General features: G+C 47.3%; 1 protein-coding gene across 1 annotated transcript in view; it reads right to left on the reverse strand.

Annotated features, from left to right (window-relative positions):
* Positions 1–2,831: 2,831 nt before the first annotated feature.
* Positions 2,832–16,531, reverse strand: part of ADAR (adenosine deaminase RNA specific) — a gene marked incomplete at its 5' end in the record, with an annotated part of 40,562 nt that continues 26,862 nt past the window's right edge. The window contains 10 exon segments of the mRNA XM_082612194.1: positions 2,832–5,629; positions 5,811–5,938; positions 6,282–6,394; positions 6,891–7,073; positions 8,825–8,958; positions 9,247–9,369; positions 9,993–10,086; positions 10,395–10,566; positions 10,907–11,054; positions 16,352–16,529. Coding sequence (XP_082468320.1) covers positions 5,392–5,629; positions 5,811–5,938; positions 6,282–6,394; positions 6,891–7,073; positions 8,825–8,958; positions 9,247–9,369; positions 9,993–10,086; positions 10,395–10,566; positions 10,907–11,054; positions 16,352–16,529 — 1,511 coding nt within the window. The 3' untranslated portion in view covers positions 2,832–5,391.

Below are 16,531 nucleotides of genomic sequence, written 5' to 3' on the forward strand. Positions count from 1 at the left end.
GGGAGGACGGGTGGAGGAAAGAGGGCTCAGGCAAGGTGTTACCACGTGTCAGTACAGACTGAATCCTCAAGGGCGTTGGGAAGCTTTGGAGAACCAGGTCTCTTCTACTCTTGGGTCCTCCATCCTCTTCTCTTGGTGTTGTCCGGGAAGCCTCTTGGCCCCTTCCATGGGGTGGGGCAGGGCACCTCTGGAGAGAATGGGGTACCCAACTGAGCTCCAGGCCATGACTGAAGGCCCCAGATCTGAAGAGGGAGGGAGAGATACTGGATTGGCACCCAAGCAAGGTGGGCTTGGGAGAGGCAGTGAGGAAACAGTTGGGATCATCTCCATCAGAGATGAGAAGGCCACAGGCCATCTGAGAACCACTTTTTGTTTGAAAAAGAGGGTATGAGAGACTGCTTTTGACGGCTGGAACTGCGGCAGGAGGAAGGCAGTCTCCTGGCAGTGAGGTGTCTAATACTGGAACAGCTGGTACCAAGTTATTGCAGATTTAAAAGCAAATAAGACACGGGCAGCCCCCAGCTGGCATTTCTGTGGAGGAAGGCTATCTGTGCAGAAAGGGCAAGGCCATTTCCCTCTAAGCAAACAGGGAGGATGTGGGGCTTTGACTCCTGTTCTGCTTCTCCCAATCCCAGTATTAGCTGCTGTGCACAGTGGCCTGCTCTGGGCCAGTTGCTTCGGATACACTGTCTTTACCCCTCACTGTCCTGCAGGGAAGGGGCCCCTGTTGACAGAAGAAAAATGAGGCACAGAGAGACCAAGAGATAGCTGGTGAGTAGTGCTGGACCTGAAACCCAACACTGATCCCAGAGTCCACGCTCTCTGTGGCCTTTGAGGCAGGGAGGAGGAGAGCTCCTTGGGAGGGAAGTGAGGGGCATTCAGCGTCTTCTCTGAATTCTCTCCCCACTCAGTTCCAGCCGTCACCCTCTGCTTGTAGGCAGAGTCGGGCTGGTGTCACAGCATCCCTCACAAGCCAACTGGTGCTGGCCAGTCGCCCACCCAGACTAGACAGAGAATAAGCAGCCACCCTTCAGTATTCATCCCAACAGGTCTCAGAGGTCAGTGTGACAGTCACATGGTTCCTAAGGGACTGTCGGTCTAGGAATCATTAGAACACCTCACTCACCCACCGGCAGTGCCCCCATCTCTCCCACACTGGCCTCGGCTGCCCCCGTCTGTGCTCCTGGAATATTTGCACTGACCTAGCCCACTCCAGGCCAGACTCATTAGGAACTCAAGATTCTCATAAAGAAAGTTGTTTCCAAAGGTGTCTTATCTCTCTGTTACATCTGGGGGGCGGAGGTGGGGACGGGGGTGGGGGGTGGGGAAATCCTCTCGGGCCAGGGTTGGTGAATAAGGGAAGAAGGGAGAATACTGGGGAAACTGGACTCATGACAGGTTAAACACATCGCACGAATCTAGAGAAAAGATCAGTGGTAACATCAATGATTGTGATTTGTGGCCTGATAAGTCCATTCATCAGATGGAAAAGATAGGGCCAAATGGCTGTGCCTAGAGTAGACAGAGCCCAGAAATAGCTCCTGGGAAGGCCCTTTGTAAAGAAGGGGCCCTGGAGGACAGGGCAGACGTGAGGCCCGGTCTCCTGGAGGGATGGCCGGAGACTCCACGTACAGCCCCTGCACTCTGGGAAGTCAGGGCTGTGTGTGTGGAAGGCACTCCTGCTCCTGAAACATGAGTTTGACCAGGGCCCACATCCTGGAAGCAATATTAAATGGTGAGCCCCTGAGATGAAATGTAGGGTGAACAGCAACTGAAATGCTGAGCTGAAGAAAACCCCTCTTGTGCTCCCGTGGGGTAGCCTTGCTTCCCAGCCCACCCAGAGCTGGGTGGCGGGGGGACAGTCTTAATGTCATGCACTCACTGTAAGTATGGAAGAAACGGTCCATTTTCTACAAAGCCTGGATACTACATTTCCCTCCAGGTGGGACCAGATGCCTGAGAACAGGACAGAGATGCTCAAGGCTCCAGGTACCTCACGGTAGGCGGAGACACTGTCCTTCACTGTCTGTCAAAACTGTCCAGCTCACCATGTATTGTATTTCAACAGACTGTGACCGACACCCATGCAGAGTTCTGGCCCTTATTTAATGTGCCCCCCAAACGTGTCGCTGGCCCTCCTGGCCTCAGTTGTTCCATCTGTATTCTGGATGAAGAGGGAGGTTTCACTGCGACTTAGGAAGCCTCACTGTCAAATATTTCGTGTTCTCTGGTATGGTATTTTTACAAGGTCAAGGAGGAGTCTTGTAGAAATCCTGGACTAAATTGAAATCTGGAAAGTGGTGCATTCTCTTTGAAATCAAGACGAAGAAATATTCTGGATGCCATCTACGAAGTAAAAAGCAAATGGCCTGTCTCCTAAGACTGCAGCCAAGCCAGTTCTGGTCCAGGCTGCAACTTGCACCTCGCTGCAGGCAAAACAGCTGGGAGTGGAAGGCTGTAGAAACCCCTCAAGGAGAGCTGGAGTTGCGAATGTGATTTGTGGTGTGGTCTCAAGGGACGCTTTCCTACTCTGGGCCTTGAAATCTTGCGCAGCAAGTCTCTGGGGACAAGATATTTGATGGTGGGATGTGATGGGGTAGGGGGCGCTGTGGACCTGAGGAAGTAATTAAAGGTGGTCTGATGTACTCCAACACACCAGACACAAGCTCACCTCCCAGGCAGGCCCTTTGAAAGGGCTCCTCTCTGCTGGCTGAGGGAGACCCTCTCGTCAGGTTCTGTGTCAGATGCAGCTGGTGCTGTTGCCAGAAATCCCAGGACCACGGCTCCCTCTGTCCCCACTTTCTCACCCCCCAAGAAACCAAGACTTGAGGTTTTCTAACAATTCAGATTCTTCTTTTTTTTTTTATTTACGAGGAATGTATATTGTTAGTCACTTTTACCAAGGGACACATAAAAGTGGAATCATAAAACTGACTGCACCCATCGTGGCACCCAAGTCTACACTTGGGCTCTTCCCCACTCTGCTCTTGGCGTTACTACCAAGACCCCATAAACCAGCAAAATCCCTTCAACATGAGTAAAGGAAATAGCTTGAAGCAGCGACAGTTTTTACAAGTGATTATTCAAAGAATGCACAATAACCACAGTTCAGACAAATCAACTACAAAGATTAAAAAAAAGAGAAAAAGCCGGGGAGAAGGTCTTGCTTACTAAAAACAAAGATTGGACGAAAAAGTGAAGAGAACACTCTAGGTGGGAGTTCTGCCTCTGTCCCACGTGACTCAGAGGGGCAGGGGTGGGCACGGCTGCGCAGGGCCTGACACAGGCTTGTTTCCAGCAGATGCATGGGTACAGGGAAGCCTTGCTCTCTCCCTACAACAGAAACTGAATACTGTAAGTTCGCTAGACAAGATCTTGGGGCAAGCAGGGGCTCTGACCTTTTGAGAGCGCCTGTGCTCCCGGTTAAAGAAGAGGCAGCTGAGTCTGAGCTCTGCAGGAGATTCCAATGCCCAAGACGGTCCACAGGGGCCGAGCATGCCGAGGAATCCGTAGGTGATACCCTCTAGCCTGAAGAACTAGGGAGATGAGCTGCCTCCTGGGACAGCACTGATTTTGTGTGCCATCAGGAGACTCACAGGACTGGGGGGCAGTCCCCTTCCACCCCAGAAGATAGGCACTGTTTCCCTCCTAGTTCCTTGGGACACTTTGGTGTTCCGCAAAGATATCCTTAGTGATTTAAAGACTTACGTTTTCTCACTTTGGTCAAAAGTACAGAGAGAACGGTAGCCACAAGAATAAATGTGTGGATGCGGATGTATCCACTGCTGAAGAGGTGGGACAGACGGGGTTAACTAGTCAGTAGCTTGCGGGGTGTGGGGGAGGATGGAAAATCGTCTGAGGGCACTGGCTCGGCATGTTCACAGATAATGATAGAGGAATCATCCAGAGGAAAGAGGCAGGCTCAGGCCTGGAGGTGGCAGGGCCTCTGTACTTTTCTTGAGCATGTCTGGCTGGCTTAGGGCCAGAGCCAGACTCCACAGAGAGTCGAAGGCTCTGACAAGAGTCCACAGTACCTTGAGGTGTAGACCAAGGGTCCCATCTCACAGAGTTTTAGGACAACCTGCCCTTTCACCTAGAACTACTGTTGAATGTCAACCCTAAAAGATTCCCTAGCAGGCTGGAAGACCTCAGGTCTGTGACCCGCCCACAAACAACCTTCTGAAGCTATCAGGCAAAACAAAAGCACTTGGTTTATCAATGGAAAATGACATCTGACTTTTAAATCTGTGCAATTACAGGTTATCTGTAGCTGTTAGGAATCAACATTTACATCATTCTTTTAAAACTCCCAATTTACCCATGACTTAGTCACCTTCCCTTAGTGTCACTGTCATAAGAAACATGCTGGCTGGAACAGTGATCTGACCCAACATGATTTTTTGCCCTTATTCCTGCTAGGTCCTGATTATCTGAGCAGAGATGATTTACCCTCTAGGATTTATCCTGGGTTTTTTCCTACCAGTTGGTTGGGGTCTATGGCGCTACTTCCCCCATTGGTAGGACAAATTCCTAGCAACGCTTTAGGAGGGACAGCTGGGAGCTTGGCAACATCCCAAGATACATCTGCTTCCCCAGGAAGTGGTCTGTGTCACTCCTGCAGGGCAGACTTCCCCTATTGCTCGGGCAATTCCTTTAGCCCCGTCTGGCTGTTCCCAGCCTTCCCTGCCACCTGGGGAAGGGATGCACTTCCCAAGCAGCAGCCTTCCCTGCCTCTTGGCCCCTCCCAAGCCGGCTAAAGTGCACAATCCGAAGATCACTGAGCATTATCTGCAGATTCTGATCACGCTTGGCACTGGTAACAAGCTGACTGCCGTTTTAAACTCCTGCCCTTATAAATGTTTCACCAAATTCTTTAAGTTCACCCCTCTACCCTCTTGGAGGAAAAGGTAAAACTTAACGATCATGAAGAAGGAATCTCAGAAGGGGAGGAGGGGAAGCAGAGGGGCCTCAGAATCCACAAATGAAAAATCATCAGTCCCTGGCATGATTCACACTGTTGACTGGAACCTAATCAAGACCACAAGAGGTCAGTGTAGCAAATACAAAGAGAACGGAAACAGGAAAAAACGAAGGAAGAGGAAGTGGGCGCAAAGAAGGAACAACCCCTTCTCTCTGCCCTTAGGTCTCTACCCCTCTGCTTGGGAAAAGAGAAGGGGGATGGCTAGACCTGGCCTAGTAATCCCAAAGAAAGCAGGAAAAACAGGAACCCAAAGTTCTCAGTGTTACCAATTGTGGTTCCATTTAAAAACAAAAACAAAACAAAAAGGAAACCAAAAACCAAAAACCCTTGACCAACGTGATGAGGAATGCTACGACCTCTCTCTCTCACCCCAGTGTGAAACACCCTGACCCATCAGTCACCGGATGACACTACACTGGGCAGAGGTAAAAATTCTTTTCCTCCTGGGGTTTGCTTATCCAGTTGCCATAGCCCATGTCCTTCAGGCTTTTTTTGAAGTAGTTCTTGGCTATCTCGTAGTCACGGGCAGCTTTCTTGGCTTCACCATAGGAGAGTCTAAGTAGATCCCTGCGGTACCGGAAGGAGCAGAGCTTCTTGAATAGAAGGAAAATGTTCTTTTTGGAGACCCGGGATAATTCATTCCGTGGCCTGGAGAAACGAAAGCACTCACTGTTCACCTGGGACGTAATAGGTGGAGACACTGGTGGGGAGGTGGGGCATGGGTGCGTGTGACAGCTTTTAAGCTCCGGTGTTTGGCAACACGACACTCCCTTGGGGCTCAGGCCAGGACGCCTGGCTCTGCTTTTGCTGTGCTCTCCCAGCTCCTTACCCATCCACGGTGCCTCTGGTCCCATCTAGGATCTCTAGGTCATAGCCGTCAGCCAAACACCAGTTGACGCTTGTCTCCTTGGTCTTCCCGGATTGCCTCTTGGAATCGTATACACTGACTCGGCCAACCTAGGAATTCCAGGAGCAATGGGAGAAAGATGGAAACCTTTCAGGAAAAAGCTTCTGAAGCAGGGACTCAAGACTCACAGGAAAGAGGGAGTTGTGGGGTCATGATCTTTCCCCCTTATCTAGGATTCTGTTTGGCTAAGACTCAGATGTACTAACTCGACCTCAATTCAGATGAATTCCAGACTAAAAGAAGGAAAGCCCTTGGCATTCAAGAGGAGGAAAGGGTAAGTTCTGGGGAAACGAACTAATGCTCCCTTTGCCCACACTGTATGTTTTTGCTCTGCTGATAGGATTACTTGAAAAGGAGAAAACGTCAAGGGAAAAATGGATGGGGTTATAGCACCTTGGGGTGGTTGACAATGAAGGGATGTCGGAGTCCATCCTCAAACGCACTCCCATCTCTTGTCACACGACAGCAAATGGCACGGGTCAGATGCCCTTGGCTGAAAAGGTAACCTGGGTACAAAAAAGAAACGCACACACCTGTGTTTGCACCAAATGCTGTGAAGTGGCAGAGGCATGTGGGGAGTGTGAGGGTACAGACAGAGTTGTCAAGACAGAGAATCAACTCCCTACTTAGGAAGCACCTTCTAACTGTGGCTGCCCAGGATATATAGGGATCATCAAACATTTAAGCACAATACATAAGGTTCCAGGTAAGGCCAAGGGCTGAGGAGAGCAAGGAAGCTCAGACACTGCAGTTTTAAGCTGCTGTGTTTCTTTAACTCATCTTGAAAAGACTTGGCTGGCATGTCGTTACCTAGGCTCACTGCCTAAACCAATCTTCCCATCACAGCAGACCAGACACTCAGAATTCATCACTAACCACTGCATCGAGCACACTTTGAAAAGGGGAGACATCATGTTAGCACCTGGCAATGAAACATGCGGTTTGCTGGGATTTGGGCACCAAAATAACAGTCCAGTTTCAGCTCTCAAGACAGGTCCTTACCCAGTGTGACGGATTTGAGATACACAGGCTGCAGGAAGTGGGTCAACAGCGCCCCCTGCAGGCCGAGCACGTTCCAACGCAGGATCTTGTCACTACAGGACATGGTTCGGAGTCTCTCCCCCAGCCGAATGCCGTCCCACGTGGGCACAATGTCACTGGACTCCACTGGGATTGTGCCTTCTCCTGGATGAGAGACTTGGGTCAGACCCGCAGGGGCCCTTGGACCGAGCCCCTCCCTGGCGTGGTGTTTCTCCTTCTTAGACTTGGGCCAGAGGCTACTGACTCATTCGTTCTTCATATATTTTATAGCACCTACTATGTGCTGGGCACTAGGCTTGGTGCTGGGAAACAATGGTGAGCAAAACCAAATAAGATCCTTACCTTCCTAGAACGTTTATGGGGGTGAGGGGACAGAAAGGGAATGGAGCAGACACTAAACACGTAAGTCAACACACATAAGAATTCTAGATGGTTCTGAGGGAGCTATGATGGAGGACAGCCAGGGGAACCTCCTGGGATAGGACTGTCAGGCGGGCTGAGACACGAAGGAGAAGGAACAGCTGAGAAAGAGTGTTTCAGACACAGAGAAGAGCAAAAGCAAAGGCCCTGACGCAGCAGGGGGTTTAGTTGTTGAGAGCTGACAAAGAGCCAATGTGGCTGAAGCACAGGTGAATGGCACGTTTTGCTTTTATGTGAAGTGTGGTGGGAAACCACTATAGGATGGTGGGCTTTTTGTTTTTAGTGATCTTTACTGAGATATAATTCACCCATTTAAAGCATATACTTCAATAATTTTTAGTATATTCACGGAGTTGCGCAACCATCACCACAATCAATTTTAGAACATGTCATCACCCCCAAAAGAAACCTCCTATCCATTAGAAGTCAGTACTTCATTCCTTCTTATGGACAAATAATATCCCATTGTATGGATAGAACTCATTTTGTTTATCCATTCATCAGTTGATGGACCCTGGGGTTGTCTCCACTTTTGGGCTATTACAAACAATGTTCCTATGAACGTTCCTGTATTAGTTTTTGTGTGGATATATGTTTTCATTTCTCTTGGGGATGTTTCTAGGAGTGAATTGCTGGGTCATATGGTAGCTCTGTGTTCACACTTTAGTTTTTTTGTTTTTTTTTTGCGGTACGCGGGCCTCTCACTGCTGTGGCCTCTCCCGCTGCAGAGCACAGGCTCCGGACGCGCAGGCTCAGCGGCCATGGCTCACAGGCCCAGCCGCTCCGCGGCATGTGGGATCCTCCCGGACTGGGGCACGAACCCGCGTCCCCTGCATCGGCAGGCGGACTTTCAACCACTGTGCCACCAGGGAAGCCCTATACTTTAGGGTTTTGAGCAGCGAAGTAACATGATCTATGTTTGAGGGTCACTCTGATAACTGTAGAAGGATGGCGTGAAGGGAATAGGAGTGGATGTGAGGAGACAGTAGGAGACATTAGAGGACAATGGAGGAGGGGGAGCTGGCAGACATGGTGGAGAATCAGCAGCCAATTAGTCAGGAGGGGAGCCGGGCACTTGGCGTCCTCCTGTCAACATCTCAGGCTTGGTTCTGCATCATTTTCTTTCCATTTTCTCCAACCTTCCCTGAGGTGATCCCATCCATTTCAATGGCTATAAAGATCAACCACAGGAGGATGACTCCCAAACTTTTATTTCCAGCCATTTCTCTCCTCTGAGCTTTAAGTGGGTACTTCTGCTTCCTATTTCATTTGGAGATCTCCCCAGCTACCTAATTCAAAATGGAATCTTGATCTTCCTACACATCTTCTCTGACCTACATCTTGCCTCTCCCTGGAAACAAGACCCTGGTACCTCAGCAACTAATGGCAAAAACTTGGCAGCTGTGCTCTGGCTCTGTGACGGGCTTGGGGCTTCGCAGAGCCTTTTGGTGGGAGAGGGAGGACGTGTCACTCACCGTTCTCTACCTTGGTGCGGAGCTTGCCTTGTTTGGGATTCTCAAAAACAGGATAGTGGCGGGAGTCTGTGCTCTCCACAGCACGGTCGCTGCAGGACTTGTCAAAGAGGGCACCATCGCCACATGGGGCCGTGCTGCAATACAGGGGCATCTGTTAAAACCCACCTGTGCAGATATATCTCTCCAGTTTCCTGGTGCTCAAGAACAGCTCGATGTGCGAGAAAGTAGGCTTCTGAAGCCTACTACGGGCTGCTGGAGTGGGTAGAAGCACATGTGAGTCACTCCACACTGGGGCGTGGACCTCAAACACAGAGCCAAGCATGGCCCATCGAACAAGCTCTGATTTACAGACCAGGAGAGCATTCACCCAGCTCTGGAAGCCCGGCAGGGCTGGCTCTGGTGGCAACAGAGACTGTACAGACCTGATATAGAGATGGAACGACACGGTCTTTTTTATTTGGAGCTTTTCTCCTCCCTTAGCAGGCTCAAATATACTATCCTTCGCAGTCTGGGGGTTGTACTTCATTAACTCGCTGTAGAGAAACCTATAAGAAGAAAGTGTGGTTAAGAAGACTGATTCTGGGAACAGCAGTTGCTTCTATAATCTGATCCCAAGCAAGGACAAGCCTTAACTGTGCAGACCTTTCAGGGTTTCTCAGGTTGAAAGAGTTGGTAGGAAATTCTCCATGGGAGACCTCGGCATTTCTTAAAGCTAAGTTAGCCTTTCAGGTCAGTTCCATTTCTGCCAAGAGCTTCTCGCTCTGGCAGCTGCAGGGATTCTAGGGCAGAATAAACTGATTCAAGGACTATAGGAGGCTGTTGCTTCTCTCCCTTCATAAATTAAAGAAAAGGTGAACTGGAGGGGAAAGCTGGCAGGGCAATGGGTTTGTTTGTAGGTCCTCAAATGGAGATGGAAGGCTTCCTCATCCCTACAGCACTGAAGATCAAGAGGTCATTGTGTGCTTTTAAAAAAGGGCTTGAAGCAGAGTTAGCAGAAAAAGAGCTCTTAAACAGCAGGCTGAGTAGGGGCATGCAGCCGGGTCACAGAAGGGATTGATTCCGTAAGACAGGTTCAAATGGACAGGTGAGGCAAAGGCTGACACTGCAGGGTCGAGGACCTGCCCGTCAGGTGGGTGTCAGAGCCACCACGCCCTGCGATCTCACTCACCTGATGAAGCCTCTCCGGGAGATGATCTCTGCGTGGCAGTCATTGACGGTTTCTCCCTTTAGGCTTAGAGAATCTCCTTTCACACAGCGATTCCCTGGGAAGGCAGTTAAAGCAAATGTGAAATTTCCAAAGGAAAACGATGATGAATAGGGTAGAGGCTGTTTGTTCTTAAAGCTTGAAGGCAGAAACAACCTAGTTTATCAGATCCTGACTCCTGTATTCTTTTCACTAGGAAATGAGAATTCATTCCCTGCTCTGAAATAACTGTAGCTAAAATGAAATACAAGAAGAGTCTCCTCTCTGCCTTAAATTCACCCACACAGGACCCCAGGAGAGAATGAGGAGGTGCTTCCAGTCACTGCGGGGGGTGGAGAGTTGGGACACATTTCAGAGCCCACTTACCTGTCCCCAAGCTGACCACGACACCCAGGTCTTCAGAGTCTTTCTTCATGATGATGGCAGCCAGGATCTTGCGGCCAAGCAAGGAGGGCTGGAAACTGTTGGTGAGAGCATTGAAGCACCGGTGGCTCAGCATGGCTATCTGGTCGTGGAAGGTGCTGCCTGTGAGAGGAAGCTGTGGGGACAGGAGGCCATGTCAGGGCCACCGAGCCTCGTCTGTGTCCACCATGTTTCAGAGTGGGCAGGGAGGCCGAGTTCTCCTGGACTGGTGGGTCATCTTTCCCCCTCTCACGTCTAGTGTCCCAGTTCTAGGTTCTACTGAGGCTAATATTAAAGCCTAGGATAGTTCACATGATAGCAAGTTAAGAGCTGACTCCACCCAGACAGGAGTTAGCAGGACCCCCAAAAATGAGAGCACCAAAAGTAGACGTCTTAACTGTCTTTGGCTGTGCTTCTGGGGACCTTGAGAGGAGGAGCATAGTTCTTCTGAGACTGGCCCCTGTCACTGGGGTTACCTCTGTGAAACCCATGCGCTCTGCCTTCTCGTCCTCCCCAATCAAGACGCGGAGGGCCGCATCTGCTGCTTCCTGCTTGCCTTGCTTCTTGCTGTGTGCGCAGACGGCTGGGAACCAGCGACCCCCAACTTTTGCTTGGTAAACGAACCTTGGGGATGAGAAGCAGGGAATAAAGACAAGCACCTTACCCTGACAGCTGCTCCAGAAAAGGGCTGGTTTCGCTCAAGATGCGGCCAGTCTTGCCAACACGTGGCCCCATCACTCTTGACAGCTCTGTTCCTAAGGCAGCATTTCCCAGACTTTGGATATTCATGAATCACAGTGTGATTTCGGCTAGATCCAGATATCACTTGGAGTATTACTTACTTAATATTTTTCTCTAAGTTGACTCTTTTTAAATGTAAACACGTTTTAAAAGGACACTTCATATCACTACTGTAAATGGAAAATGAGTATCACTTGCCATAAACTGAAGGTAGCTGTAAAACTATGATAAAAATCATGTTTTAAATTCTGACAAGACACTATTGCTTGTAAAGGCTCTAGGCCTGTCTTTTATCATAGTTTAGCAAGTAATAGGGAGGGTTTAAAGAAATACTAACACCACATGTGGACTTTCTTCTTAACTAAAGCAAAAATGAGAAGGGAATAACTTTCTCCCTGCTTGCATCACTTTTTTAATGCTCTGATTTTTTAAGTACCTGACTCCATTTCTTCATTCATTTCCTGATTAGCTCAAGAGGACTTAACCTGGAGAAGTCAGAGTCAAGGTCAGCCTTAGCTCAGGGAACCACACCTTGATAAGGAGTTATTTTTCGGTTCCTGGAGGCCTTGCGATGGCTAAGGGGAGTGGAGTGTACCCTGGGCACCGGTGGAGCAGGGAGGCAGGCAGTGCTGCTGAGGGGCCCTGCAGTTCCCCTCCCTTCCTGGCTGGGGATTTCCACAAACACATCAGAACATGATGGAGCAAAACAGCCTGGGCAGCTACCAGACCAGGTTTCAAGAATACTAGCTTTTAACCAGATCCTAATCGGCTTTGGGGAACCCAGCTTTGGATAATCCAACTGCATACAACAAAGGTTTCAGTATCAAGATTTATCAATCAGCTCAGGCAGTGAAAGGAATCAATCTTTATGTTCAGCCATACTGAGCTTCTCATTATTCCTTGCTTATCCTAAGTAGCTGAATGCCTTTGCCTCTTTCCTTGATGATGCTGACTGGTTTGTGCAGGCCAGTGGGTTAACGTTCAGTGAAGTAAAAGGACAGTGGCATGAAAAGATGTTGAAGAGAGGGGATGGGGGCCAAACCATGTAGGATCTTGACCTGAGGGATCCAGGAGAATTTCATGAGTGTTCTATGTGTTTGAAAAGAGTATGAACTCTTATGCACAAAGATATACACATACATCCATATATACATACACATACATACAAATATATATACGTATATATATAAAATAAAGTTTGTTAATTGTGCAATTAGAATCCATTAGAGCTGCACGGTCCAGTGTGATAGCCACTGGCCACACAAGGCTATTAACTTTAATTAAAATTCAATACAACTAATAATTCAGTTCCTCAGTCACACAGAGCATTTCAAGTGCTCAGTAACCACATATGGCAAGTGGCTAGCCTTTTTAGTGGAATGCTGGGGACAAGAGCCCAACTGGAATGAATTAAGGAAGTGAAGACAATGAAGACATTGACTACAAACAATTCTTTTGAGAGGTTTGGCTGTGAGGGGAGCAGAGAGATGAGGTGGTACCTGGAGGGAGATGTGGGGTTAATGGAAGGTTTTTAGAAGATGGGCACGGGCATGTTTGTAGGCTGATGAGAATGATCCAACAGAGGGAGCAACTGATGATGAGAGAGGGAGATAACTGAAGGAGAGGACGAGAGGGAAGGGGTCCAGGGCACAGGGATGGGAGGAAAGATGCTTCCTGCCTAGTGGTACAGACGTAATGTGCAGACGAAGTAGGAAGGTGGATTTGGTGATGGGGAGGTAAGGTGTTTGTCATTTGGTTATTGCTAATTTCTCAATTAAGTGTGAAGTAAGGTCATCAGAGTGAGAGAGAGGGGTTTTGTGGAAATTTGAAGAAAGAGGCAGAGGTCTGAAATGATTTTCTTAAGAGTAGAAGGGAAAATGTAGTACACAAATACAGTAGGATAAATGCTGGGGACTTCCCTGGGGCTCCAGTGGTTAAGACTCTGAGCTCCCAATGCAGGGGTCACAAGTTTGATCCCTGGTTGGGGAACTAAGATCCCACATGCCGCATGGCACGGCCAAAAAAAAAAAAAAAGCCAGGAAGAGGACAAAAGTGGGGGTGGGGGGCAAGTGATACTCCCTTACTTAAAACCCTTCAATGGCTCTCCATTGCTTCTGTGGCTGGAGCATAACATGGCCCACAAGGTCGACCCTCCAGTCTCATCTAGCATCAGGCCTCCACTGTGCTCTCTGCTCCACCCATACTGGCCTTCCTGCAGCTCTTTACCAGCTCTGTGGACTTGGGGGTACTATCTCCTTTGCCTAGAACCCTCCCTCTCTCTTGATCATCCCTAAGATCTCAGCTTAGGCTTCACTTCTCAGGGAAGCCCTCTCCCCTCTCCTGACTGAGTCAAGTCATGCTATGTAGATTCTCACCGCATCATGCAACTCAAACTCCTTATAATACATGTCAAGTATGAGATCTTACATTTCTTTACATGATTACTGACTGATGTCTGACTCCTGTTCTAACAAATACAATGTCCTCTGTAAATATCTGTTGAATGAATAAAGTAGGGAGACCAGGAGACTACTGCCTGGTTTAGGTGAGAGAAGACAGTGGCTTACCTGAGAGTGCTGACACTGGAGGTGGGACACTGGGACAGAAATTGTAGGTTCAATAAGCAGAACTTAAGGATGGTTTGGCTGAAGGGGGTGAAGGGGATAGGGAGATGGTCCCCAGGTTTTTGGCATTTTACTTAATGTGGAGCCTACATATTCCCTATTAGGAATGCGCCTGGGTCACTTATCTTTTTAGTTGATGTTGCAAATAGGGTATTCTCTACTACGTTTTCTAACTGCTTATTACTGTATACAGACAAGTTCTTGACTCTTATACATCACTTTGTAGTCCCCTGCTCTCCTAAATTCTCCTTTGTCTCTAACATTTCTTCAGTTTTCTCATGAATATTCCAGGTATACTATCATATCATCTGCAAATAATGATAACTTTACCTCCCCTTTCCTCTCTTTACACTTACTTCTTTCTCTAAACCGACTGCATTAGCTGGTAATTCCAGAATATTAAATGACAATGACAGTGGCAGCCACATCTTCCTACTGACTTTAATGGGAACAGTAATAAGTAAGCTGCTGACTTTGGACTTCAGACTTGTATTTTTATCATGTGAAGGATGTATTCAATAATTTCTATTTTCTTAACAGCTTGGTTTCTTAATCTGAATGGATGCTGAATTTTACTACACACCTTTTTGGAATCTCTGGAGATGATCATGTGGTGTTTCTCCTTTGACCTATTAATGTGGTAAATAATAATAATAATAATAATAATAATAAATATCTTAATGTAGACTAGTCTTTGCACTACATTGAGATACTATTTTTCGCATTTTAGAATGCTCAAGGTGTAGAGGAAGAGATTCTTTATACATCGTTGGTGGAAGCAGAAACTGGTATAATTTCACTGGAGGAAAGTTTGGCAAACTTTACCAAAATTTTAAATGCACATATACATGTTATTCATTGCAGCCTTTTTTATAATACCAAAAGTTTGGAAACAATCCAAGTATTCATCAGTAGGGACTGGTTAAATAAATCATGATAAACGCCGTACACTGGAACACTGTAGTTTGTAGTTATATAGAAAGAATATAAAGTTACATGAAAAATTTTCTAAGATAATACTTTTATGCGTAAAAAGCAAGCTAGAAATCAATGCATATATGTATTTCTGTGTAACAAAAGGGGGGAATATAACTGCTTGTATTTATATAAAGATACTCTGGAAGGATGTATAATAATGTAAAGTTACTACATTGTGTGTGTGTGTGTGTGTGTGTGTGTGTGTGTGTGTGTGTGTGTGTGTGTGTGTGTGTGTGTGTGTGTGTGTGTGTGTGTGTGTGTGTGTGTGTGTGTGTGTGTGTAGGTAAGAGCTGGGTCAAAGTGAGAATGAGCTTTTTATATTTGAATAATATTTTTTATTTTGCATAATCTATTACCTATTAAAAAAAAACCCTTAAAAACCAATGTACACAACTCATGGCCCAGAAATTCCACTCCTGAAAATTTATACTACAGACAAGTTTGTACATGTAAGCAAAGACATACAGTACAAGGATATTCACTGCAGGAGTGATTCTAAGAGTAAGACCAAAACCAACCTGAATGTCACTGGAAGTTAGTTAAATAAATTACGCACGGTGGGGCTTCAAACAGAAATAACATTTTCCTTCTTAAACTAGGTAGTCAGTAGTTGGGTGTCCATTTTAAGAAGACCTTTTACATCTCTTATTTGATAAAGCAATTTAAAAATTGTAAGTATCTATTCAATGAAGCATTATGTGGTAGATATATACATGCTTATTTGTAATGACCTCTAAGACACACTGGTAAGTAAAGGAGTCAAGGGGTAGAACAGAAGATTATGATAATATACTTACTTTAAAAAACAAAGAGAGGGCCTCCCTGGTGGCGCAGTGGTTAAGAATCCGCCTGCCAATGCAGGGGACACGGGTTCAAGCCCTGGTCCAGGAAGATCCCACATGCCACGGAGCAACTAAGCCCATGCACCACAACTAGAGAGCCTGTGCTCTAGAGCCTACGAGCCACAACTACTGAGCCCATGTGCCATAACTACTGAAGCCTGTGTGCCTAGAGCCTGTGCTCCGCAACAAGAGAAGCCACGACAATGAGAAGCCCACGCACCACAACGAAGAGTAGCCCCCGCTCACCACAACTAGAGAAAGCCCATGCGCAGCAACGAAGACCCAACACAGCCAAAAATAAATAAATAAATTTATAAAATAAATAAATAAATAAAATAAAAAACAAAGAGAAAGGAAAACATGCTAATATGTGCATGGAAATTTCTAGAAGGACTCAAGAAACTGGTAATAGTGTATGAATCTGGTGAGGGAAACTAGAAGTCTGAGATAGAAATGAGACTTTTTGTTGCACATTTTTTCAATCAGATTGAATGCTTTTCTATGTACATATAAAAATTAAAATAAGTTTAAAAAAATTAAAAAGGCTCATGCTCACTGGAAGAGTGGCTGTCTTCTCAAGATGGCTGATCTAGTGTCTTTTCGGAGGCCCTGGGGACCAGGCTCCCTCAACATGCCCCTCCTGTCATTCACAGCTAATGCACATCCTTTCTTTCCCTGGGTTATAAGCTGTCCCCACTCTGTGACACACGGCTGTAGCCAGGACAGGAACACTCACTTGGGCTCATGAGGAGGTCCGGACTGGTCGACCAACTTGAACTCAGCAGCAAAGCCATGGGAGCGGGCATACTCCAACAGGCCGCCCACGGGGTTGGTGTTCAGGTATCTGACGAGCTCGCTAATCCTCCTGACCTTGTTGGGCACCACCGATTCCAAGTTATCAAATGATTCCGTGTTC

The sequence above is a fragment of the Mesoplodon mirus genome (genome assembly GCF_964341445.2).
Source record: "Mesoplodon mirus genome assembly, chromosome: 3".
In the NCBI taxonomy this organism is placed as follows: domain Eukaryota; kingdom Metazoa; phylum Chordata; class Mammalia; order Artiodactyla; family Ziphiidae; genus Mesoplodon; species Mesoplodon mirus.